Here is a 26925-nt window from a genome sequence, read left to right on the forward strand (position 1 = left end):
TAACTTGGTAAAATTAACATATTTTTATGCGTGTCTTGTAAAAGAGGCCCCACACAGGGTTGTAAATAGTCACTTTCAACTTCCCGTGGAAAGTAGGGAAAAATTTTGATAATTTTTTTCTTACACCATGTGCATTTGCAGATCTTCCTCTATCCATTGATGTATTTTTTCTTAAATTGGCCAACCTTAAAGTCTGCCTGGTCTGGAAGTGTGCTTGATATACATTTAGCCCATCCCTTAAGGGTTAAGCATCAACCACTGCTGCAATTCCAATTTATACAACAAACACAAAGAAAGATGGTAGTGTTTACCTCAGAGTAATTAGATGGCTTGGAATCGTCCAACACATAGACAAATGCTGCTGATTCAATGGTGTTTAAACATGTCATATTGTTCAGACTTATTGATTTCAACCAATCTCGATTCTGAAACACAAAGGAATGAAAGAAACATGAAATAAAGTCAATGCAACCCTTAATAAACTCAGAAATCTAAAATATGATCAAGAGAGAGAGAGAGAGAGAGAGAGAGAGAGAGAGAGAGAGAGAGAGAGAGAGAGAGAGAGAGAGAGAGAGAGAGAGCATCTTGTTGCAGACATAAAATCCAATGCTACTAAGGTCCTCAGAATTTTCTGCCTTAAGATGATGTACTACACATATTACTTTAAAGTGCATACTATGCACAACTGCTGTAATTTTATTTACTTGGATTACAATCTGGCCTTGCTCCATATGAACATCTGATGCTTGAAAATCATAATAAAGACACTCCTTCAAAACAGAAACTTTCAGACTTGGATTCTATCATGCACAGTAACATTTGCTGGTATTTGCTTGCGAGCCTTATTCCTTAAATTACGTGTTAAAAAATATATTCTATATCCAGATAACAAGGTACTGTTAAGGTGAGCACTTTCTACTGAACCTCTGTAAATTCATTACCACATATATCACTTTTATGATACACACTCTCAAGCTTTACTCTATGCTGCTTATATCAAGAACCAATGGTTAAAGGGATAGCTTTGTGGTAAATGCATTTAGAAGTAAGCAATTAAAAAATGGTTGACAACATTCAAAATATACTGTACCTGTGCCCAGTTGTTTCTGTTGTCACATGTGAGCACAGGTACACCAGGACCCTTGCCCATTTCATCGCTTGTCTCCCGAATGTGTCTCAACTGGGTTTCAAGTTCCGGAGGTGTCATCGAGTTACCTGCAAAACATAATGGCAAATTGGATTTCTGCAACAGCTTATACTACAACCACTGCTACTGCTACTACAGTATTACTAAACTGAAATAACACAAAATTACTAAAAATTTTATCAAGTAATAACTGTAAGATTACTATGGCAAATCCAACTGTTACCACTATCTTTGAATCCTGGGATTTCTGTAGACCTTGAGTTCTAGAGGAAATAAGAGTACAAAATTTAAAAGACTGCAGGCTTCATGCTACAGCAGTGCCTGTATATACTACAAGCTTTTGCTTAATTATCTGTGTGTGCAACATCCACTCCACAACAAGTTATAAATATATGACTCTATTAGAAATTCGTTATAACAATCTATACAATCTCACTTGAAACTGCACACTTGTAAACAGGCAGGTACAGCAGTCATCTCTGAGTAGAAGAACAAGAGGTTTTGTTATACTCACACATAATTCACCTTAGGTTTATTAATTTTTTCATATCCTTTTTCATCCATATGCTTTCTTCCTCTACATTCATTCTTTATTATCTATTACTATTCATTCTCTTCTTTGGTTCCTTCATTTAATCTTTCTGCTTTAACATTACTACATTTATTTCCCCCTCTTTCACATTCATTCTTGTGTTATTCCCTTAACAATCAGTGCCAATCATGTCTTGTCATGGATCAATAAAAAGGTGTTTGAAAAGGAAAGGATAAAGAAAAAATTCTTTAAAGGTTACATACTATATATATATATATAAAGTAACCCCAGTTTTTACAAATTTCACATTTTCGCGTTTCATTTTGTTGTGGATTTTTGTGGAACCCATCATTCACTTGTCCTTGGGGGACATTTCACTAATTTCCAGATTTCTCTTTGGGCCGAATCTCTAAAATGATCACTTATTTGCTTTTTTTCGTAGAGCAACACTGTGAATTCACTAATTACTGTATTTTTTCATTAAAATATATGTATACTGAGAGAGAGAGAGAGAGAGAGAGAGAGAGAGAGAGAGAGAGAGAGAGAGAGAGAGAGAGAGAGAGAGAGAGAGAGAGAGAGAGAGAGAGAGAGAGAGAGAGAGAGAATTTTTAATTAAATTCATGTGAGATGGTGAGGACTAACCATATTTGTATGATAAATAAATGATTTACCTAATATGTACTAATTTTCAAATAATAATAATAATAATAATAATAATAATAATAATAATAATAATAATAATAATAATAATAATATTGGCACCATGGCAGAGTGGTTTAGCTCATCGCTGGACTGGTTAAGCAACATTGGAGCTGGTCAATCGTTGGATGTGTGACCTCTCTCCTCCGTGTTGACTCCTTGGGAAAGGACCTTTACCACAATTTCCTGTCTACTCAGCTGTAAATGAGTACCTGTTCCTGATGGGGTAGGGTCCAGTTATGGGTTAAATAGCAAACTCAGCAATGATGGAAAGAAACGAAAGAATAAATGACAACGACATAAGTGGAACCTCTGGCAACAGAGGAGCTTCGTCCGGGAGTTTCGTCAGGGAGGGCGGTCAGGTATTTGGAGGTCATCATCCAGCAACTGACCACCACAATGATAGTAACCAGCAACCAGAGACTGGAGCTACAGAGGCAAACCAGATGAAGAAATGGACAAGAGAAGAAAGTAAGGAAGTATGGAGATGCTACATCAGAAGCAACCAGACAGAAAGAGGATACAGAAGAAGACTGGTCAACATCTGGAATGAGAGAAATAACATCGCTCAAAGAGAACAGAGGCAGGCAGACCAAGTAAGGAACATAAAGAAAAAGAACTGGCTCTCCACAACAGAAAGAGAGGAACTGGAAAGAGAAATAACACCCAGCAACAAAGGACAAGAAGACAAATTAAGAGAGGATGACAGAAAACGACAGGAATGACGAGCTACCAAACAACGACATGAAGCAACACCAAAGATGCAACAGTAACTGACAGGTCGGAATGGGTGGAAAAGATCAGACAATGTATGAAGCCAGATACAGAAAGAACAAAGATCCCCTCCATGAAAGCCTACAACACAAAGAAACTACGGGAGAAAACAAGTGAAGTTAATGAAATAATGGGACTAACACACACCACCAATATCACAGAAACAAATAACTTGGCATATGCAGGAGCAGGACTAGTAGCAGAGCTCAAGAGGATATAAACACCAACACCACCATCACAACCAACCCAACAGAAACCAAAACAGCATCCGCCTTGGAAAAGGCACCTGGAAAAACATATCATGGTGATGAGATCTGACTTGAGTAAACTGAAAGAGATGGCAGGAAAGAGGCTAAGAAGCAAGAAAACAAGAGGGGAGCTGAATGAGAAATACAAAGTACAGGAGAAGGGACTAAACAACACAATAGAAGATATAAAACAGAGGCTTAAAACCAAAGCACATAAGATCCAATGGTACAGTACATGAACAGGAATAAAGGATACCAACAAAACAAACACTTCAGAAACAACCAGAAAAGACTATACAGTACAGCCAAGAGGGGAAGACAACCACCAGGAAATTCCTGAAGCTGAACCAAGTAAGAGACTCTGGGAAAACATATGGAGTAATCCAGAATCACACAACAAACATGCAACATGACCCCAGGAAGTCAAGGCAGAGAAAATGGGGAGAATAAAACAAAGATTCACAGAGATCACGACAGACGCAGTCAAACACAAACTAAAGAAAATGCCCAACTGGAAAACCCAAGGTCCTGATGAAGTCCATGGATACTGGCTCAAAAACTTCAAGGCCCTACACCCACGAATAGCAGAACAACTCCAGCATTGTATCACAAACAACCATGTCCCAAAATGGATGACCACAAGGTGAACATCATTAGTACAGAAAGACAAGAACAAGGGAAATATAGCAAGTAACTACAGGCCTATCACCTGCCTACCAATAATGTGGAAATTACTAACAAGTATCATCCGTGAATGGCTATAAAACTACCTACAGGATACAAACACCATCCCCCACCAACAGAAAGGAAGTGCAGGGGCACAAAAGACCAGTCCTGATAGACAAAATGGTAATGAAGAACAGTAAGAGGAGGAGAACCAACCTAAGCATGGCATGGACTGGCTACAAGAAAGCCTTCAACACGACACAGCATACATGGCTAATAGAACGTCTGAAAATATATGGGGCAGAGGAAAACACCATCAGCTTCCTAAAAAATACAGTACACAACTAGAATACAGTACTGTACTTACAAGCTCTGGGATAAGACTAGCAGAGGTTAACATCAGGAGAGGGATCTTTCAAGGCGACTCACTGTCCCCGCTACTCTTTGTAGTAGCCACGATTTCCATTATACAAGTACTGCAGAAGATGGATGCTGGGTACCAACTCAAGAAAGGAGGCAACAGAATTAACCATCTGGTGTTCATGGACGACAGCAAGCTGTATGGTAAGAGCATCAAGGAAATAGATAGCCTAATCCAGACTGTAAGGATTGTATCTGGGGACATCAAGATGGAGTCTGGAACAAAAAAATGTGCCTTGGTCAACATACAAAAAGGCAAAGTAACATGGACTGAAGGGATAAAGCCAAGAATAGATTTCCTTTTAAAAGGATCCTCATTCTTGGTCAGGAGTGATGGGCCAGGGGATAAATAATAACTGATGGTCAGCTGTTTGAGTGATGCATCATCCCCATCTAAGGAAGCCCAGTTCACTAATATGAGCTCCTGATGCTAATGCAATCAAGAAAATTGCCTTTTGTAGCATGTGTGTTGTGGTTGTATTGGGTCCACTGAATTGAGGGGTTGATAGAAATCTAAGCACCTTGTTCAGGGACCAAGTAATTGGAAGCCTTTTGGGAGGGCCTTTGTAGAGCAAAAGACTGCAGAAGGGAAATGACAACTTCTATACTGGAGTCAATTCTGAATCCATAAAGCAGGGTTCTATTAATGCAGCCTTGTATGCCATGACTGTTGTAACCACAAGGCATTTGTCCTCAAAAGGGTATATAAGAAAAATAAAAAGTTTCTATGGAAATCTTGATTGGGCTCTCAGTATGGGTATAATCTAACCATATCTTCCATATGGACTGGTATTGCCAACTAGATGATGTCCGTAATTTTTGCACTAGGTACCTAGCAATGTTGGGTGAGTAATTTTCACAATACTTAAAAAATCCATATGTAAAGCTCTCGGCTCAGAAAGGAGGATAAGTAAATGACTTTCCTTCCTACTGTCTGGGATAGAACAGCAGACAATAGTGGAAATGATCTTTTTGCCCATTGTTGAAGTAATAGGAACCAATGCCTGTTTGGCCAATTTGGGGCTATTAAGTAAGCTGTTCCTCTGAAGGTTAGAAGTTTGCTCAAAACTTTCGAAATCTGGGACAATGGGGAAAAAGATATTGTCCTCCCCATGTTCCAATTTTTAGGAAGGTATCTCTTGCTGTTGCTTGACTGTCCAGGTTTGGAGACACACATACTAAGAGTTTGTGATTCTCGTATGTGGCGAACAGGTCCACTTCCAGTTTTGGAAGCATGTTGGCTATCGTTTGAAAAGAGTAACTGCCCAACATCCTCTCTGTTGAGGCTGTCATTTCCCTTGATAGAGAGTCTGATATTACAATGAGACCCCCTGTGAAGTGAACTGCAGACAAGTGCCATTTCTTGCTTGTGCCATCCAAAGGATGGCTAGCATTATCATATTGAGAGGTGACCATGATCCCAACCTCTTGATGCAGGACATTGTAGTCATGTTCTCTCTCTCTTCTGGAGGCTTGAGTTTTTTGAGAGACAAAAAAACAGCTATTGGGCCCAGGAAATTGATATAAGAATTCCTCAGAGTAGCTGATCACCTCCCTGCCACCTGACGATCCTCCCAATGTCCTCTCAACCTGTCAACGAGGCATCTGTGTGTGCTGTCACTCGTGCAGATGGAGAGTCAGGGTGACCTGTTTTGCCACAGATTCCTTCTAGACCAAGGGCCGAAGTATCTCACCAACATTTTTTATCTTTTGATGAGGTGAGCCTCCCATCTTTTTTTCTTGCATGCGATAGCCAGAATTTGTTCACATTTTTAGTTGCAATCTAAATACTGGATCTATTACTGATGTGAACTGCAGCAGGCCCATCTTACATTCTAATTGCCATCTGCAAACTCTGGGCTGTGCAAGGAACCTTTTGAGGACTTGCCTTATTCTGTTTTGAGTATGATGGGGAGAGATAACAGGCCGTGAAGAGTATCCCAACACAGTCTAAACCACTGAAAGTGTCTCCTGGGTGTGAGGCAGGATTTTTTTCAATTTATTATAAAACCTTTTGACTGTAGCCTGTTGACCATTGCTCTTAGGTTTTTCAAGCACTCTTTTCTTGTGGGACCCCAGATCAACCAGTTCTCTAGGTAGGCTATTAGTTGTACTGTATTCCTTTTTGTTTGAGTTCTCAAACGAATACTGTTGCTAATTTTGTAAAATATTCTTTAGGCAATGTTTAGCCCAAAGGGCATGACTTTGAATCAGTACATATCTTTCCCTATCCAGAACCTTAGGAAGGGGCAAAAGGAACGGCGATAAGGACATGCCAGTATGTATCTTTCAGATCTATAGAAACTGTCCAAGTCCCTTTTGGAATGATTCAACATACTTAGGCAATGGTAGTTATCTGAAACTTTTGGCCAACAATGTGCTTGTTCAATGTTGATTGGCTGAGGATCACTCTTCTTTCAGAGGAATCCCTTTTGAGGACACTGAAGAGACGTACTTGGTGGCAAATACACGCATGTTTCTCTATGGGCCCCATCAACAGGGTCTTTCTGCACATATAAATAATGCTGTCCCCAACAGGGATAAACTTCCATTGTCTGTGATGTCATCGAAGCCGACCCCCAACCATACAATTCCTATTGGTTTCTGCCTCTTCCCATGCCTTCGCCTTTGACAGACATTCAAGGTGTTGCCTTTCCTTTTCTCCCCTATAAGATGGTTTTTGAACCTTGTGAAAAAGGATGTCCTTGCTGTTGTTGTTGCTGTTGTAGTCCCTTTGTAGGGAATTGTCCCTTCTGACCACCTACCTGTTTTTTGAGGAAAACTTTTGGGGGTGACTGATGGCTTGTATGATTTCTGATCAAAGCGAGCCTTTTTTGGGGTTGGGTAAAGGGAAATTCTGGGTTCTTTGTTTTCTGAATTCCCCTTTTCCCAGAAGAGCGTACACCGTAAAATTTTGTTGGTGGGCATGCTCACCGAGTTGAGCCACAACAGATTCCTCAAACAGGTCCTTACAGAAGGGCTTAGAAAGTATTCATGCAGTGACATTGGAGAGTGATTTGATGGAGCCCCCCAATGCTTCCATTCGCGCTTTTATGCTCCATTCCAGGGAGTCAAAGAGTGCTTCCCATCAGGTTCTCATAAGACTTTTGGCCTCAACAGCAAAAATTATCCTGGAATCTTCTGGAAGCCTTTTGGTGGCAACTTCCATCAAGGTGGTAGAGGTTATAATACTAAGGTGTCAGATCCTAGCATAAAACTCTGACAAGGCTGTCCCCTCTGAGTGTTCTCATAGGGGTCCCAAACTGCTGCGTAGCTATATCTAAAGGGAGCATTTTCCTTTCAAAAGGGAGGTGCAGCATTGCCCATTCCTTGGTGGAATTTCCCGAAACTGGATGACTGTGGCAGACGGTTTTAATTCTACCATTGTCTCTTGTTTTCAGTCACTACAAATTCTGAAAATCTGTCTTCATGATTAATAATTTTGTAAGTAAAGGGACAGAAGGCTGGGGCTACTTTGTGAGCAACTTGGGTCTTATTCAAAATGGAAGTAGAGATCCATTTTTCCTTGACCTGGTAAAGGGTGATTTCTATAGCTTTTAATGCTATAGGCACAGGTAAGAAAACCATTTGTTAGTGGTTTCTCCATGTCTGGTGAAGATGGTACCAGGTGCCATTCTGTATTAGGGAATACCGCTCTGTTTCTTAATTCTACATGTACAACTTCGATCACAGTTTTTCACTCATTAATTACATACTTGCCATCAGGAGAGAAAATGTATTTTGAGGCGTATTGCCAAGGATTATCAGTATCATCAGGGGTGAGTGTTGGAGCCCCTATTATGTTTTGATCTGAGGTTCTGTATTCCGAACTGACCATTTTGTTGTTTCCAGTCGGAATTCTAACATTAGACCTTGTTTGTTTAGGCAGGATTTGTAGCCACATTCCCTTTTTGGTTACAGGATGTAGTACTTTTACATTTTGGAGTGTACATGACCAACTTACTGTCCTTTTCAGAATCATGCTTCATGTCCCTTATACACTGCCATTCTGTGGCAAGAGCATCTTTGATGATACTCAATTTTCTTACGGAATTAATCAAATCTCGCAAACTGTGTATCCCTTTTGGGGGAGCTTGTGCAATCTAACTGAACTGTAACTGCCTGGGTAAGTTACTATACCCCTCTGAAAATGTTGTCACTTCAGTTGGAGTGAGGTGGATCCTAGTATTCATTTTGTGGGGAAAGATCCTACTGTATTCAGCAATGATAGCTGCATAGGGAACAGAATGCCTTCTGGAAGGTTTCTCCCATGTCTAGCTAAAATTTGTGTCCCTGAGCCATCTGGGTACAGCAGGGCCACTTCAGTGGCAATGCCCACTTCATATTCTTTAGAAGAATGTCAACTCCATGTAAAGATTCCGCTACTTCCTCAGCGGGGTTAACCTGGGAGGTACTGGGGACTGATGTTACTGGGTTTTGGCCCAAACATAGATCTTGTTCTGAGAAAGGGTTAAATATCTGCTGCTGGAGTTCTGGCGGAAAGATATAATCTCCCCTTCCTCACCCCTACCGAACCCTAGGACCCATCGAGACAGCTTGAAGGGAGCTGTTTCGTCCTTAAAACTAACTGCCAGGAGCATACTACAAATCTCTCCCATATCTGGCAACCAAGCAAATTTTCCTTGTTTTTTACAAGGATATGCTCATGGCAAGTGGTAGGGGCTGTACACACTGGCAAAAAGTGAACCGAGCAATTTGCTACAGAACACTTGAACTGAGGATCCTGCCTATTGGCAGCCCTGTAGTGATGTAAAACAAGTTGTTATTAAAAACTAGCTAGTATTAATTGTTTTTAAATAAGGGACACTCCTGTAGTTCCTCATACAGTCTCCTTATTACAGGTTAACTTGATTACAAGTGTGTAGTTATAATACATTTAATTAAATATCTATGTTAACTTAAACCCAATAAGGTTTAGGTTAATTTTCATACTTGTATAATGGCTGTATTACTTATACTGTACACTGTTAGTCCTTTTGCAATGGCTATGTGAAATTTTAAATTCTAATTGTCGTGCCATTCAGACTAGCTGCTATGAACTAATTTGTTTAACTAACCCAAGCTACTGTTTTATATAGCTTAGGTTCTCACTTAACCTATTCTAGGCCACCGCCTATTCTAAGCTTATTTAAAACTTAAAAATATAAACTATACAGAATATAATCCTCTTATAATCTGGTTTTCTGTTTCATGTGGCCAAGACTACCCTTTAATCTGATATTCAGCCATCACTGTTTTAGGATAATAGTAGGATATTCCTTTAAGGAATATCCTACTACTGTATTACCTTTAAGGATATAGGCTACATAAGACCCTACTAATATGTAGCCTTACAGATATGCCACTGAGTCATAAAAATCTAGGTTATTTTATTGAGCCTAAGACACTGTTCATATAATCCTAGGCTTATTTGTTCTTTCTTAGCCTAGTGCAGGGTACTGCCTAATCCAGATTATTACAGATCACTCTTAAATGTATAGGTTATATAAAAACAGAAACTCACTAATATGTAACCTTACAGGTAATCTACTACTTTTTGTCTAAGCCAGGCTGTTGTTTAATCCAATCCTAGGCTATTTGGTCTATAATATAAAATAGTAACCCACTAATGCGTAACCTTGTAGCCAGGCTATAACTTACTTCAATCTAAGCTACTGACTAATACTGATTATTTAATTCACACTTAAGGGTATGGGTTACATAAAACACAATTACTGTACTTTAGTATGTAGCCTTAAGGCTAGGTTACCATCTCATCCAGCACAGATGACTATTTCATCTAGTCCTAGGTTACATGGTCTCAACTAACAATTTTATTTAAAAATGGGGTGTTTCGTAAAAAGTTATCACTTATTATAAGATAATGCCTAGTCCTGGATTATTGAGATCATGATTAAGTGCACAGGTTTACATAAAAGGGAAAATCATACTAATATGTAGCCTTGTTGTTACGCTATTGATTTATTTTGCCCAGACATTGTTATTATCTGATCCTAGGGTCCTTGGTCTAAGCTAAGCCACTTACGGATACTTAATCCTAGGACATGGCTACACACAACATCCATTATTAATCTAGTCTAAATTATTCTCACTTACTGCCTAGATTATTGTAGACATCGTATAATCTAAATGGATTTTCTATATTAATGATAAGTTGTGGAACATTTCTTTTAGTTAAAACATTTAGTTAGAATAAAAAACAATTTTTGCTTTACAAAACTATCAATCAACGAGCCAGTTTCCAGCTTTCACACAAATTATCAGTTCCAAAGTTTAAAACTAAAACTTTTAACTGGAACTTAATATTAAGCACTTACAGGCAGTCCCCAGTTGTCGGTGGATTTGGTTAGCAGCAATCTGGTTTTACAGCGGTTTTAAAAAATATTTCAGCACTGATAACCGGTTATCGACGCCAATAACCGGTTAACTTAGCCGATAACCAGTTATCAGCTGCATAAGAGACCCCCTCGCAGTAGACGGCAACTCGTTTCTGAGCATACTGTAACTATACTTGGCTGGAGAATGACCTGCCTGCTGCTTGGGTCAGTCGCTCTGGCGAACGGCAGAGGAATACCAAACAACCCACAGCCTCAGAAAGCATGTTTTCATCAATGTGTGTGTTCCTTTCACTGGGATGGGTAACGCCGACTCTATTGCCACCATAACAACTTTTGTGACTCCGTAATGAGTCCCAAACGCCCGAATCCTGCACCCGATGGAAGTGCCATTAAGAAGAGGAAGCCTATAACAATGATGAAATATGACATTGTTAAGCATTCTGAAAAAGGTGAGACTTCTCCTTTTATCTAGGCTGTCCAGACCTGAGCACCCATTGCCATCAGGCCGAGGTTTACTTGCAAGTTCATTTTCATTACAAATTTGCAGAGCTACTGCGCAGACCATAGTAATGGATTAGGCAAATTAAATTCCACATTTTTATAAAAGAGTTATTGTATATTAGGGTAAAATATCTGGCCGTGACGCGGTAGCATTTCCGTTGATGGTGCATGACCCGCTACCAAAAAATGTATTTACAAAGACTCCACATGGTTCTATATTATTAATTTGGCAGTTAATTATAACACATTTTGTTAATAAAACTTCAATCTTTTGCAATTATTCTTAAAATTTAATTTTCTTGTGGTTTGACCAATTAGATATCGAATGAAAATGTGCAAATTTAGGTAGCAATAGGTGTGTCCTGGGCTCTATTTTACCCTACCGTATTTTGTAAGTTTTCATGCTTTTGTCTGTAAAATTTACATGGAAACTGCATTACAGGGTACTTTTCATTTTTTAATATAAATATGATACAAAGGCAATACGTATTTCCATTTGCACGATCAAGAAAAGTAGAGGTTGTTCAGGTGCACTGGTTTTATGAATATGCATGGCAGTCATGCTAGCATATCTGCCACCTGCCCGACACTCTTCCAAATAATGCATTTACAAAGACTTCACATGGTTATATATTATTCATTGGCAGTTAATTGTAGTACATTTTGTTAATAAATATTCAGTCCTTTCCAAGCTTTCTTAAGTCTCATTTACTTGTGGTTTGACCAAATAAAATTATATCGAATGAAAATACTGTACAGTATGCATGACACACATCCAAAAAATGCATTTACAGTATGTACAGTACTGCACTGTACAAAGACTTCACATGCGTACTATACAGTACAGTACAGTATTTTATTTCAGTTGGCAGTTATGGTAACTCAGTTTTTTAATGACACTTCAATCTTGTGAAAGGTTTCTAAAAGTTTTTTATTTTCTTGTTGTTTGACCAATTAAATATTGAGTGAAAAGGTGCAAATTTAGCAATCGGTGTGTCATGGACAATATTTTACCCTATTAAAGATTATATTTAGGTCATGGTCTTTTGAATGTACAGTACAGTACACTACTAAGCACAGCACTGAATGTACTGGATGCAGATTAGGGGGACAGCATGTAGCCTAATTTTTTATTACAAATGCCCCGCCTCGCTTAAGCTAACACTGAAACCGGCCATGCCCTTGGACTTAGCAGAACTACTGTTCAGTCTATGGTCAAGGATAAGGAACGTGTTGTACAACACACAAAAGGTGGTGCTTCGATGATGGCTGTTACTCATGGTGCTGCTACTAGACTAGGCAAGTAACATAACCCCAACCTCATGGAGATGGAGAAGTTATTGATGGTTTGGCTCGAAGACCAAAACCAACAGAACATGCCAGTGAGCCTTGGTATTAATTCAGGAGAATGCTAGGCAGTTGTATGAGGCAGTAGTTCAGAAGAAAGGGGAGGGTAGTGGAAGTGAACCATTTGTAGCCAGCAGAGGCTGGTTTAATCGTTTCAAGGTTCATGCAAGTTTGCACAACCTTAAGTTGCAGGGTGAGGCTGTTAGTGCCGACAAGGAAGCAGTACAAGGGTTTCCTAGTTGTCTCGCTGAAATCATCAGGGATGGAGGCTATACTGCTGACCAAGTTTTCAATGTGGACAAGACAGGCTTATTTTGGAAACGTATGCCTAGCTGTACGTACATATCCAAGGAGGAGAAGACAGCACCAGGCCATAAAGTCAGTAGGGAGAGGGTGACTTTACTTCTTGGGAGCAATGCCAGTGGTGACTTCAAGCTAGAGCCCTTGTTAGTGTATCTGACTGAAAATCCAAGGGCATTTAAGGGAATTTTCAAGCTTCAGCTCCCTGTCATTTGGAAGGCTGACAAGAAAGCCTGGGTCACTGTTGCTATCTTCAAGGAATGGTTTAATGATCACTTTATGCCAGCAGTTAAGAAGTATTTGGAGAAGGGTCTGGAATTTAAGGTCCTGCTGGTTGGACAATGCCCCTGGTCACCCTACTAATTTGGGCGAGGTTTATCCCAAAGTGAAGGTAGTCTACCTTCCACCAAACACTACGTCACTTCTACAGCAGATGGACCAGGGAGTCATTGCTAGCTTCAAGGCTTACTACACCAGGAGGACATTTCGCCATGTCCTCAAGGTCACCGAAAATAGCAGTGACAAGTTGAATGCCAAGTGAGTCAAGAAGGGCTACAGTATTTTAGATGCTGTAAAAAACATTGAGTCTTCTTGGAACGAGGTCAAGAAATCCACTTTGAATGGGGGCTGGAAGAAGCTGTGTCCAAATTTTGTGATGGACTTTACAGGCTCTGAGGAGGGAGAGAGTCTTGATGTTGTGAGAAGGAACATTGTTCACTATAGCAAGAAGCTTAATTTGGAGGTGGAAGCTGTGGATGTGAACGAGCTGCTGGAATCCCATGGAGAGGAGTTGTCAGCAGAGGACCTCATTGAGCTTGAGAAGCAGATGATTGAGGAGGAGGAAGAGGCACCAGCCCCAAAGCCCAGGGCATTAAGTGTAACAGGCTTGTCACAAGCTTTTGCCTACTTTGAGCAAAGGCTGGTAATGATCGAGGAACAGGACCCTAATGTGGAGAGGTTCACAAAGTTTCAAAGAGAAATTCAGGATGCTCTAACCTTTTACAAGGAGACTGTTAGGGAGAAGTAGAAGAAAAGAAGCATCCAATCTAACTAGAGATTTTCAGCTTCAAGAGTCTTCAGCACCACCTGCATCTCTTAACCCAGGTAAGGAATTCTTCCTTTTTTTTTTTTTTTACCACTGTACAGTATGTACATACTGTATAGTATTGTATATACTGTAAAATGTTTTATAAATTTTAATAAATCTTATACTGTACTGTACTGTACTGTATACAGTACATTATTAGTCACCCAATCATTTTTATTATTGCAGAAGAAAAGTCCTATCGTCATTCCACTGCACCTGACATAGTAGAATTACCTCCACCAACCTCTCCTGATAGGAAATTTTTTCATTTGTTTTACTGTACAGTACAGTACATATGTAAATTGTTTTGTACTGTGAAGTGCTGTACCTGTACAATATACTGCTGTACTGTATGTTATTATACATTTATGTAGTACTGTTGCATAACCTAATTTTTTTCATTATCATTCCAGGATTGAGCCACCACCTTGCAAGCGATGACCCTCCACTAATAGACCTATCAGCCTCTCCAGCTCTATCTGGTAAGGAATTCTCTTTTTTTCTCTATTTGTTTTACTGTAGTACATATGCAAATTGTTTTATACTGTAAAGTACTGTACAGTACTGTTGCATAACCTAATTTTTTTCATCATCATTCCAGGATCGAGCCACGACAACCTCCACCAGCATTACTAAATGATCCACCAGCCTCTCCAACTCTATCTGGTAAGGAATTCTCCTTTTTTTTTCATTTGTTTTACAGTAGCACATATATGTAAATTGTTTTATTACTGTACAATATACTGTACAGCACTGTGGTAATATATTTATGTACAGTATTGTTGCATAACCTATTTTTTTTTCATTATCATTCCAGGATTAAGCCACCACCTTGCAAGTGATGACCCTCCACTAATAGACCCATTAGCCTCTCCAGCTCCATCTGGTAAGGAAGTCTTTCTTTTATTTATTTTACTATATGGTACAGGTTGACCATCACTTCCAGCATCATTGGGACCTAGAGGGTGCGGATTAGCCATTTGCGGATTAGCCATTTATTAGGCTACAATTTACAGAGCTAAGCACCTCATCCTAGAATTAAAATATCCCACAAATCACTACAAGTTGGTTAATAAAGAAAAGACAATTATCAAATACAGGTAGTTCGAGTTGATAGACTTACGATATTTCAAGTTTCACGATGGGGTTAGCAATTACTACCGATATAAAAATATTTAGGAAATTATTTTAGATTTTTCAACTGAGAGAGACCAACTTTACAATAGGCTAACTTCTTTTCCTCCATCTCTTTATTCCATCTGCTAGTTAAAAAGTAAAAGAGAATGATAAAAGTATTGTTAGTAGCGTTATACTCTTGCGTAAAGTACAGACATAAACAACCTAACAGGAAACATGTTTTGCTAATAATCATATCAGATAACCACTGTTGGTTTCAACCATCATACACAATTACTGTAGTTATGTTACAAATCAAGTACTGTACAATAGGACTGATAAAAACTATACCCTTGTTCGCTTTGGAGAAAAGATCGGCAGGGAAACATACTGCTACAGTAACTTTGCTGCAAGTTCTAGCTGAAGCTGAGAAAACAATATTCAAGCTGCTAATGACTATAAATTATCGTGCATCGGCAACATGAATGAAACTCGACCGTAAATAAAACTGGAGAGAATGTATTTTAATCAAAACTACTGGGCATCCCACTGTTTTCCGCGATACAAGATAAATACGTAAAACCGATTATGATGAAATCAAGAGAAAATAGCTTAACGGAATCTTGATTTTTACTAAAAAAGAACATGCAAAACGGCCAGCGATTCCCACAAACGTCATATATTAACGAAAAAATAGCTAAATTAATTTCACAACGAGACCTATTTAAGTTATATTTGATTTAAAACACTTCGTATAACGAAAAATATCCTTGTCCCAAACCATATTCATTTCTAACTAAAAGCAAGAAAAGCGCTTTTTGGTTAAATGCGGTGAAATACCCTCGATATTGATTCGAAAACAAAACATTGATTCAATTTATAATACAAAAGCAATATGAGAATATCTTCAATTGGAAACAATGTAGTAAAGCATAACTTTTAAAAGATCCATGAAAAAGATGCACATTTGTTATGTTGATGTTTGTATAATACTGTTAATATGTGAATAGAGTACAGTATAATGTAGGCTAGGCTACCAGTTTGTTGATTTTAACCAAATGAGCAAGTTAGCGCAGCGACCGGGAAATTTGAAAAAAGAATCATTAGAAATTACTCTGGGAAATTTCTGCGGATTACTGATTGTTCCGGACTACTGATTGTCGGATTAGTGATGGTCAACCTGTACATACATACAAAGTTGTTTTACTGTGGTACAGTTACAATGTATAGTCCAGTATATACCGTACTGTTTCATAACCTAATTTTTTTTATTGTCATTCCAGAACTGTGCCTCATGTTTACAGATGACCAAGATTCCCTTGAAGACACTTTTGAAGGTTTCCCACTTGAGTCAACTGAACTCTCTTCAGCTGCAACAGGTCCAGTAGAGTACTAATACAGTACAGAATTCTTTTTTTTTTTTAAATGGTTTTACAAATTGTTATAAATTTTAGAAAAAACATGTGTACTACAGTAGTACTGTACTATACTGTACAGATTGTATCATTATTCTAGATCCAGAAGTTATCCCCTCCTCCCAGGCCAACTCACCCTCTCCTGCTACATCAGACACAGTGATCCTATCCTCAAACCCCATCTCACCAGACTTTGTACCCTCTCAATGTCCACTAGATAAGGAATTCTTCATTTTTATTTACTGTACCGTACTTTATTTTTAGGTGTATGGTATTACTGTACTCATTTTTTTAACTGTTACAAAAAACTTACAGTACTGTATAGTATTTATTACAGTACATTTACAGGTACAGTACTGTACTGGACTTAAAGTACTGAATTGTATCAATTTCATCTTATCATTCCAAACTCCCAGGAAGATTCCACTTCTTAACCAGTTTCCAGGGAATATGTAGCATGAAAATTTACAAAAAAAAAGATAGGGAAACAATTTTTTTTTATTTAGTATACTGTACAAACTGCTGTACATATAATGGTACAGTATTTAACAAAATCACAGGTTTTAAAAGTATATTGTATTTTTCCTAACTATACAAACCTGAGGTCTTTACATTAGGAATTACTTTCAGCGTAGGCTGGAAACAGCCATTAAACTCTTGAGCAAGGTTGTCAGGCAGTAACTACCGCCAGGTAGGCGGGAATACCCACCTGCCCGCATGTAAACATTCCAGTTTGCCTTTCGGTCCAGGTTCAGATTGAGGGGTGGCATGAGGCTGGCATAATATGTAATGTAAAGGACCTCGGGTTTGTATAGTTAGGAAAAATACAATTTACTTTTAAAAATTGTGATTTGTTCCGACACGATATACAAACCGTCAATCCTTTACATTAGGAAGACTCACTGGTTGGAGGGAGGAATCTGAGTGAGTCTTCTGAACTGACTGGAGTTCTGCACACCTGGGCTACTCCTGGTTGAAAGAGCGAGGAGGAGTACTGTGCCTCTGACATATTGATCGAAGCGTAGGAACTGCAAGATCAAATGTCAGATACTGGACCTTTTCACATGAGTGTGGAAACGTAACTCCTACAAAATAGGCTGGGAAGAATCTAGGCATGGAGGCAGTAAGGAAAGGCTGAGACAGAGTTTCCCTTATTGCCAGCCTCTCCTTCCTCCCCTTGCTAGAGGAAGGACCGGAATTCCTTCTATGATTCTAGAAGAAAAATTGAACGGGTGCTCGATGTGTAGTCTTACCGCATAAGCGCCAGATCCAGCAAGTATTGGTTAGAGTCCTATTCTCATCCCGAAGGAGAAGTAGAAGGACGGGGGAGGAGGAGGAAGAGAGGCCAGTCACTCGTATCCTTCCCACTCCCAGAACCAACACCTTAGGCGAGATGCTACTTGTCCTCTTGAAGGAGCCGGGTAAGAAAACGCAACTTGTTGAGCAGCCACCACAGGGCCAAGGAAAATAGGTTCCAAGGGCCTGTAGGTAACACCACAGGAAGACAAGAGTGTGGTCTATGAGACCACATCTTGTTTCCAGACTGACAGAAACTTCCGGAATGTGAGGGATGGACCAAGCCATTGACTTCGTGAGCTCTGGGTGTAAAGTACTGGCATCATTGTTGCCAGCTGCCGAGTACCTCCTTCAATCACTTCACGAGGTCAGGAGGATGTGTCCTTAGACACTTCTTCCTTGGGAGAGAGAGTACTAGCGAAAACATCGACATCCAGGTTAGGAATGTCGAGCCTTTCGGAAAGTACCTAATGGGACAAAGTAATGAATGACCTGGATCATCGACACAAAGTCCAAGGAGGGGAACAAGAAGGACTCAAACCTGACAACAGATGGCGATGGAATCAAGAGTCCACCGAAGACATCCGAAAAGGAGTCCAGATATTGATCCCCATCCCTGTTCTTCCATGTTTTACGCCAAGGTTGGAGCAAGAAAAGAGAGTCCTAAGAGGGCACAGCTCCATCCAGCGACTCTCGTAAGGGCGTGTGCAGAGCAAGGGACAGGAACCCTAAACGAGAGTCACATGCCACCCAGGGAACGGTTCCCTGGGACAGCAAGACCGAAGAAGCTTCTCGTCCATAGCTAAATCTCGACTGGGGAGAAGGCTACTTCAGATAGAAGACTAGGTCACAAGGGCCTACGTTCTTCACAAATGAAAGGGAGAGAAGCAACCCTTGGCGGAGAAGATGAGGAAGTCCAGACTTGAAGAGTAACTCTGACCAGAGAAGAAGTACAGATCCAGTCCCTGGGACAGTGTTGCAGAGGACTTCAAGAGATATCCAGCTATATCTGTTGCTGCTCAGCGAGAAAGCCTATGCTTGCAGGAAAGCTGGAAGGTCTCCCAGTCCTGAACACACAGGGATGTACTGCCTGAAGAACAGCTTCTTGGTAATTGCTACAGGAGGTTGGGTCAAGCAGAACTCTTCTCGATGCCTCGGCGATCAGGTTGGGTGAAAGACGAAGTCTTCCAGCATTTGTCTGTAACAGGTGGTGAGCAATGCTTGTGAACCCCTAGCAAAACACAAATATGTTGGAGGAAAAAAAGTCAATATTGAATTTTTCCCGAAAAGACAGCATGCCTCACCGTAGCGACACCTGGGTCTGGTATGAAGGAGCGAGAGAAACTACCGAAGTTGTGCAGGGAGGCCACAGAAAGACGGTAGGGATTCTCAGTTGAGCAGTCTCTTCGTTAATCTTCATGAAGGAAAGGGTAAGCAGCACGTTCCGTCCCGATCACTAAAAACCTGAGGCCAAGCTCACCTATCAACGCATCCCCACCGGAATGCATCTGGCTAATTGAGCTGTCGAGTGTGCTACGCTACAGAACACTCAAGTACCGAAAGAGGAGGAAAAAACGATTCCCTCTTGCTTGTCAACAAATGCCACTACTGTGGTTTGTTGTTCAATGAAACCACTGAGTGTCCCAAAACTCATCCTGAATTCTCGGAAGGTCAAAAGGCTGCCTTGAGTCCAGGATGGTGATGAGAAGGTACTAATCGTCTCGGTCACACGCCTTCAAGACAAAGTCTTACAGGTGTGCGCCTATTCCTCGTTTGGTGAATCCAGAAGTAGACATAAGATGTGAGGGAATATGCAAGCATATTCGAATGTTCCTTCAGTCAAACATTAGCCTAACTCTTTCCTCATACTTTTGAAGAAAAAGAAGGGACGGAGGAATGGAAGCAGACCTCCATTCTCTGCCATGCCAACACTCCTGTGAGATGACAGGATACCGAGACAATTAGCTCTAGCTGGGCTGGCATTTCCCAAATCGGGAGCACAGGAGAGGAAGTAGGATGCAAGTTTGATGAAAAGAATTGTCGAGGCCTGAGGGAAATAGATACTTCTTCTGAAAGAATCCACTCCCAGGTCTCAGCAATGTCACTACCAGCTCAAGAGACTCGATAAGTATCATTTCATCCAGGCATCTGCAGTAGGAGAACTTCTTCCCAGACGATACTTCTTTCTCTCTTCCCTCCTCCCATATGGGAAAGTGGGTGGAAAGAGACACATTTATGAGCACTTTCCTAGAAAGGAAGAAGAGGGCTATGTGTTCCGTGATCTTCTTCCGAAGCTTGGGGCTTCTTAGGAGTTGAGGGGGGCTGGCTTGAACTCAAGGTTGAGTCGAGATGACTAAGGCCCCAAGTAAATAAATATATCTTAGTTTAACCCGACCCCTAAGCTGATTAACAGCCCTCCTAGGGCTGTCTCAAAGGATTAATTTTACGTGGCTAAGAACCAACTGGTTACCTAGCTACGGGACCTACAGCTTATTGTGGAATCCAAATCACATTATGACGAGAAATGAATTTCTATCACCAGAAATAAATTCCTCTAATTCTTCATTGGCTGGTCGGAGAGTCACACGCTGGGCCAACAACGTACTAGCTGAGAGCTCTACCCACCCCTCCAATGAAGAACTCCAAGACCCCAAGGTCTTGGCCATTGTCCAAAGGACAAGACAGTGCCCTGGTACGAACCTTGATTACCATGGTACCTGGCAAATCTCTGAAAGAGAAAGGCAGAACCAAGTAAAGGTTCGTTCCTAAGGGTCGAGCCAACTCAGGACTTATGAAACCAGGGATCCGAATTGGGACAAAGCCCTTCTTCTTAGCACCAGAACTGCCCACGGAACTGCAGTTGGCAAGACCCTCCGAGGCAAGAATTCGTATTCTGTCAAGGCAGGGAAGAAGCTTGGAGTCCCTACCTGAATGAACTCCTCGTCTGAAGAAAAGAATTCATCTGGTCAAGAACGCTCTCGGAAGCAAGGACTGCGGCAGTCCCCGACACTCTGGGCCCCTCCTGCAGGGGTTGCGAGTGATGTAGATTATTCATTGGGGGAGCTGCGGTCCTGACCCAGGGATCCTCGCGCTGACAAATCGGCTCGAAGTTCTCCGAAAAACGAGGGCGATCGCAACTTGAAGAGGAAGAGCCTTGCTGTTTCCGAAGCGTGAAACTCCTGTACCTCTCTCCTTGGAGGGAGACCTTGACAGATCCCAAGATACCCTCCTCGGCTACCTGGTCGTACTACGAGACAATCAGGGGACCGACACCCAAGGCACGCCAGGCAGCCAAACTCCGAAGACAAATCATTGGAGCTCTCTGTGTCCGTCTCGCGCCTCTCGGAACAACCAAGAGGAAAAGAGAACAAGTGAGGAGAAAGAGTACCCCTAATTGTCCTGACAATATGACCAGCAGGAAAGGCAGGCCGTGAGCGATAATCAACCAAAGGAGATTCCTGCCACATGGAGGAGGAAGAGTGCTTGTGCCGTGGCAAAGTGCTTTCCTGGGAAAAGCAGAAAGTTCACTTGAACAGAGCCAAGAACCCGATTCAGAAAAAACTGAGTGGGGCCGAGCGAGCCGAGCTGAGCCGCACTGAACAGAGCCGATCATGCGAACACGATCGGAATGAGTGGTATCCAGTGGACTGGGAGGAGGGGCGGGCGAGCGGAGCTGAGCCAAACCAGTCTCGCAAGTGCGACCATGGGCTGGGTGGGGTGGGCAAGCCGAGCGGAGCTGGGCCAATCGCGCAAACACAATCAGAACTGGACAGGGCGTAACTCCTCTGCCATGAACTAGCACTAGTTTCCCAAACTCTAAACTCCTTCGAGGCCGAGGCCCTTCGGGAAGAAGGTTCAAAGGGGAATTCTGTGTCTGCTATCCTGCATGCTCGAACCCTAAGGTTCAAGACACAAGTATGAAACCCGGCCAAGCAACCAAAGCAGCTGGCGGGAAGTATCGAGACACCTGGCGTCTCGGCACCCAGACACCTGGGGGGCACCAAGACACCTGGGCGTCTCGGCACTTTCCCTCGTCCTGTGCCTCTCGTCAGGTGAGCGCTCGTGATTCACAGAATTTGAGCAACCCACGAGACTCCCAAAAATCGAGAGCGGCTGATTTCGGTTTCCTAAGAAATCAAAAAGAGCCAGGCACAGAACCAGTCTTAAACGCAGACTTCCAAGACTGGCAACGAGGGCTCGGCCTCAAGAGGCTGCGCTCTCGCAGCCCATGAAACGCCAGACCCCACAGGAGAATGCGAATCGGTTCCCGCCCGAGGGCGAGAAGAGCCAACAAGAGAAACTTGTCTCCTGGAAGAGAGCAGTCCCTTAGAAGTTCCGCAGGACTCCCGAAGGGAATCTCTTTCTGTATCTTCTGGTATTTGAACTGACAGGATCCAGACACCAGGCTCGGAACCCGACCGAGCACTGGCAAGCACTCGGGGAGCACTTGTGGTGCTGGCAGGAAGAGCTGAGACAACTGGGTGCCTCTGCCCTTTCTCTCGCACTGCTCCCAAACTGGGCCGGGGAGAGTACTCTCCAGACCAAATCAGGATACAGTGACCCCTCGCTACTTCGCGATTTGATTATCGCGAATTCACGACTTCGCAGAGTTTTTAATATATATTAATGTAAAATATATCGTGGATTTTCTGGAAAATTCTAGAAAAATTGCTATATATGAACACCCAAAATTTCTCATTAAATCCATTAAAATATTAATAATAAATAGTATTTCTAGTCTAAGAACAACAAAACAAGTGTAAAATAGCAAAAAAACACATATTTGCACTTGTAACTCCTATGACAAAAATAAAAAAGAACCATCTGGGAAGTGATGCCTATACAGTACCGCGTGTTCCACTATTGGGAAAACACAAAGTGTACCATCTCGGTGACTAAGTGCGTTGTAACACGGGCTCTGATTGGTACATGGGAGGGAGACAACAAATCACAGCTTCCCGATTTCTAATAGGGCATGTGATTGGTGCTTAGACTGATGCTCAGAACCCACCAGCATCTCCCTTGTCTCTGTCTCAGCCACTTGAGCTTCAAGCTTTCTCGCTAACGGTTTTACTTTACGCTGTGCTGTGTGATTTTTGTGGTTTTTGTTGAACTTTGCTTCAATTTTCACCCCCTGCAATGGCTCCCCAAGCGTGCTGCTTCTTCCAAGGCTGGTACTGAGCCTAAATGCCATCAAAGAATGATGACGATCGCTGAGTAGGTGAAACTTCCCGATATGTTGAAGGAAGGAGAAAGTTCGCGGCTGTAGCCCGCCATTTTGGCGTGAACGAATCCACCATTCGCTACACCTACAAGGATGGCAGGCGAAGATTAGGAAGACAGCTGCCATCAACGGCACAAGTCGGTGAAGAGAGTGGTTACGCTCGTAATAAAACGATCATCCATATGGGAAGCTGCTTTTGGCCGTATGGATAGCCAACTGTCGAGAGAAGAGCATAGCCAATACGAACATTATCCAAACAAAGGCTAGGAGCCTGACCGAGACCTTCGCCGCTGAGGAACCAGAGGACGACAGTGGCAACCATGAAGCAGAAGAAGATGAAGAAGACGTGAGAAGATCCGCAATCAGGGACGTCCAATCATTCACCACGTAAGAAACTGCAATTTTCTGCTAGCAAAGGGTGGTTTTCAAAGTTTCAAAATGCTACGGCCTAAAAAGCGCTTCCTTGCATGGTGAGGCTGCTTCGCTGACATGGTTACTGCTGAAACATACATCAATGAAAACCTTCAAGAAGATTATCTCTGAAGGTGGATATCACCCTGAAACAAGTTTTTAATATGGACGAGACAGGCTTGTTTTGGAAAAGAATGCCCTTGCGAACTTTCCTGTTCAAAGAGGAAGCGAAAGCCTCTGGCTATACAGCATACAAGGATCGTGTGACCCTCGTGATGTGTGGCAATGCTGCAGGATTTTCATTAAAGCCAGGACTTATTTACAAGTCTAAAAACCCAAGGGCTTTAAAAAACAAAAACAAGAATCTGCTACCCATACATTGGATGCACAATCCAAAGGCCTGGATAATGAAGATGCTGACCTCCGACAGGTTCCGCCAGTGTTTTATCCCGCAAGTGAAGGTGTATCTAGCAGAAAAGGACATGCCATTCAAAGTCCTTCACATTATGGATAATGCTGGTGGCCATGCTACTGAGCTGTCGTATTCGGGGGTTCAGGTTGAGTTCCTACTGCCCAACATGATGTCACTTATTCAGCCAATGGACCAGGGGGTTATCAGGGCGTTCAAGGCCCTATACACGAGGAATGCCCTGGTGAACCTGGTTGCTTCTGTGGATGCCGCCCAAGAAAACGACGATTTCAACTTGAAGGCATACTGGCGGCAGTACACAATAGCTACGTGCCTCCAAAATATCCACAAGGCATTGGAAGAAATGAAGCCTGCCACCATTAACGCCAGCTGGAAGAAGTGGCCCGAGGTTGTTTACGACGACAAAGGATTTACACCTGCCGAAATCCAACACCAGCAGTACAGAAAGCTGTGCAGTTGGCTGCGATCCTTGGAGGTGATGGTTTTGCAGACATGACCATGGCTCACATCGACGAACTTCTAGACTGCCACTCCCAGCTGCTAACTGATGAAGACCTCAAAGAGTTGATGAAGTCGGCGAGCGAAGAAGAAGAAGAAGAAGCAGCGCAGCAAGAAACAGAAGTTGTCCCAACTGGCTTGACTTTGGAACGGCTCGCCGGGCTCTGCAACCTGGCTAAGGAACAGCAAGAGTGGTCGCAGGAATGGGACGGCGATATGGTTCGATCGGTTCAATTCTGCAACATGGTCGATGACGTCATGGCCTCCTACAAGATGCTCTTCGACCAGAAAAAGCAGCAGCGGCAGCAACTGCCAATGACAATGTTTTTGCAGCCTCACAAAAAAAGAGCCAGTTCTTGCTGCTGCTACTACAGTTACACCTTCAGAAACCGCGGAAGAAGTGGAAGAGGTGCCCTAGGAAATGGCACCGCTGTCTGAAGAGACGTAAAATACAATCACTGACTGCCAGTAAAAGTCATCATCACCTTCATCGTCATCATTTTTTACTGCAACAGCAAATTCATCACCAACTTCATTCAAGTTTTACTTCAACTTCTTTTATGGTGAGTACAGTAACAATCTTTATTTTTTTAATCTTAAGTGTTACTGTACTGTATTACATGTAATACAGTACAGTAACATGATACTGTATTGTACTACTGTATATACTATTACTGTATGTATACTGTATTTTTTAAAATTTAAAGCTTGCAATGATCACGTCATATACTACAGCTACTTTACCACAGTAATTTAGCCCCTGTTATATGGTACTGTAAATTTACATACCGAATTCATATTGCTTAACAGTTGTCCCTGTTATTAACAGAGTAAAGGGTGGGTTGTTAAGAGTACAGGGAGGGTTTTAAAAAGTCCAAATACACGTTAAATAATTAAATAAATATGCTGTCCGTACTTCGCGGAATTTCAATTATTGCGGCCGGTCTTGAAACCTATCTCCCATGATAAACGAGGGGTCACTGTACTCGATATTCCATAGAATCGAGCACTCAGAGCAGCTCGCGAACGAGCGCCTGAAGCAGCCACCATCTTAGAGGTGGAACCTCTACGACTGGGAACGGGATTGCAAACTGAGGTCTGTGCGCTCGCAGCTCCCGAAACACTAAACCGAGGGCTATGCGAATCAGTTGCCTAACCCGAAGGTCGGAAGAGCCAACGAGAGACCCACTGCCTCCTCGGAAGGAGGCAGTCCCTAGACGTCCAAGGACATCAAGGGAAAAGAAGCAGCCTTCTCTCCTTCGGCCGATGGAGGTCTGTCCGGATTCCGGGACCTCCTTGAACCTCGGGAGAGGAAGGGAAGATGCAGCAGAAGACAAAATTGAAGATAAGTTGAAGAAGACACCAGCTACTTCCACAGGGCGGCTCCCTTCACTTTCACTCCAACATCTTCTACAGGCTGGTGGACACGAAACATCGTAACCTCCAGGGCAGCTAGGCAGGAACACAATGGAAGTGGCCCAGGACACAACCACCAGGAGAAGCAACAGGCACGATCAGGACAGCCGATGCAGAAGCTACAGCAGTGGTTCGGAAGGCAGGAGCTACTGCAAAGCCAGGGACGTCGCTTCCACAGGGCGACTTCCTTCACCTTCACTCTGACAACTTCTGCAGGATGGCAGACATCACAACCTCCAGGGCAGCTAGGCAGGAACACAACGTAAGCGACCCAAGGCACGACCACCAGGGGAAGCAAAAGGCACAATTAGGACAGCCAATGCAGGAGCTATGGAAGCAGTTCAGAAGGCAGGAGCTACAGCAACGGCCAGGAACGTCACATGAAAGTCACCAGCAGTGACAGGAACGATCAGGGCGGCTGTGGCAGGAGACAAGGAAGAGCTGCCCAAAGACTGTCGTCAAGTTAACAGGAGCAAAACACAGGAAACAGCAGGAGCAGATGGACCAAAGATATGCCAGAGGCTGTGCCATGGCATACATGAAGGCCAGCAATGACAGCAATCGATCCACATTAGCGGGAACAGAGTCGAAACAATCCCGACGTGGAACTGTCATTCCAATCAGGTACTGTGGTCGGTCCCAAACGTCGGGACTCCTTCAAGCAAGATATCCCTGAGATATCCAGCCAACTACTGCTACGTCTGCGATGCTCACTGTCAACCTGAAAGAAAAAGCAAAGATGATTAGTAGAGGGAGACTCCTCTCGCTACGAGGGGAACTGCCCTACACAGCGTGAGGAGGCCCCCCAGAGGAGGTCGCCTGACTGCCTGCAGCGGCCCCCCCTTCCTCGCGGTCTTCGCCCGACCAGCAAGCGAAAGGGGGTGAAGGAGACAGATCTCTACCGAAAGAGAGGTAAGGAAGAATCTACGGGGAGAGAGAAGGAAGGAGGGGAGGCCACTAAGGGTGCTGTGGAGGTGGTGCTTACCGACGACGCCCGCAACCTCCCCCCCACCGCAACTCTAAGCGCAGGCAGTGAAAA

At 42.4% G+C, this 26925-nt stretch overlaps 1 protein-coding gene across 3 annotated transcripts in view; it reads right to left on the reverse strand.

The window, feature by feature from the left end:
- The window catches only part of CROT (Carnitine O-octanoyltransferase), a 286657-nt gene that overhangs the window by 91714 nt on the left and 168018 nt on the right, over positions 1-26925 (reverse strand). For all 3 annotated transcript variants that reach the window (XM_067092518.1, XM_067092519.1, XM_067092521.1), the window contains exons 9-10: positions 1091-1215; positions 312-425 (exon numbers count right to left, since the gene is read on the reverse strand). In XM_067092518.1, coding sequence (XP_066948619.1) covers positions 312-425; positions 1091-1215 — 239 coding nt within the window. The remainder of the gene's footprint in view (positions 1-311; positions 426-1090; positions 1216-26925) is intronic.

The sequence above is a fragment of the Macrobrachium rosenbergii genome, chromosome 49, assembly GCF_040412425.1.
Source record: "Macrobrachium rosenbergii isolate ZJJX-2024 chromosome 49, ASM4041242v1, whole genome shotgun sequence".
In the NCBI taxonomy this organism is placed as follows: Eukaryota; Metazoa; Arthropoda; class Malacostraca; order Decapoda; family Palaemonidae; genus Macrobrachium; species Macrobrachium rosenbergii.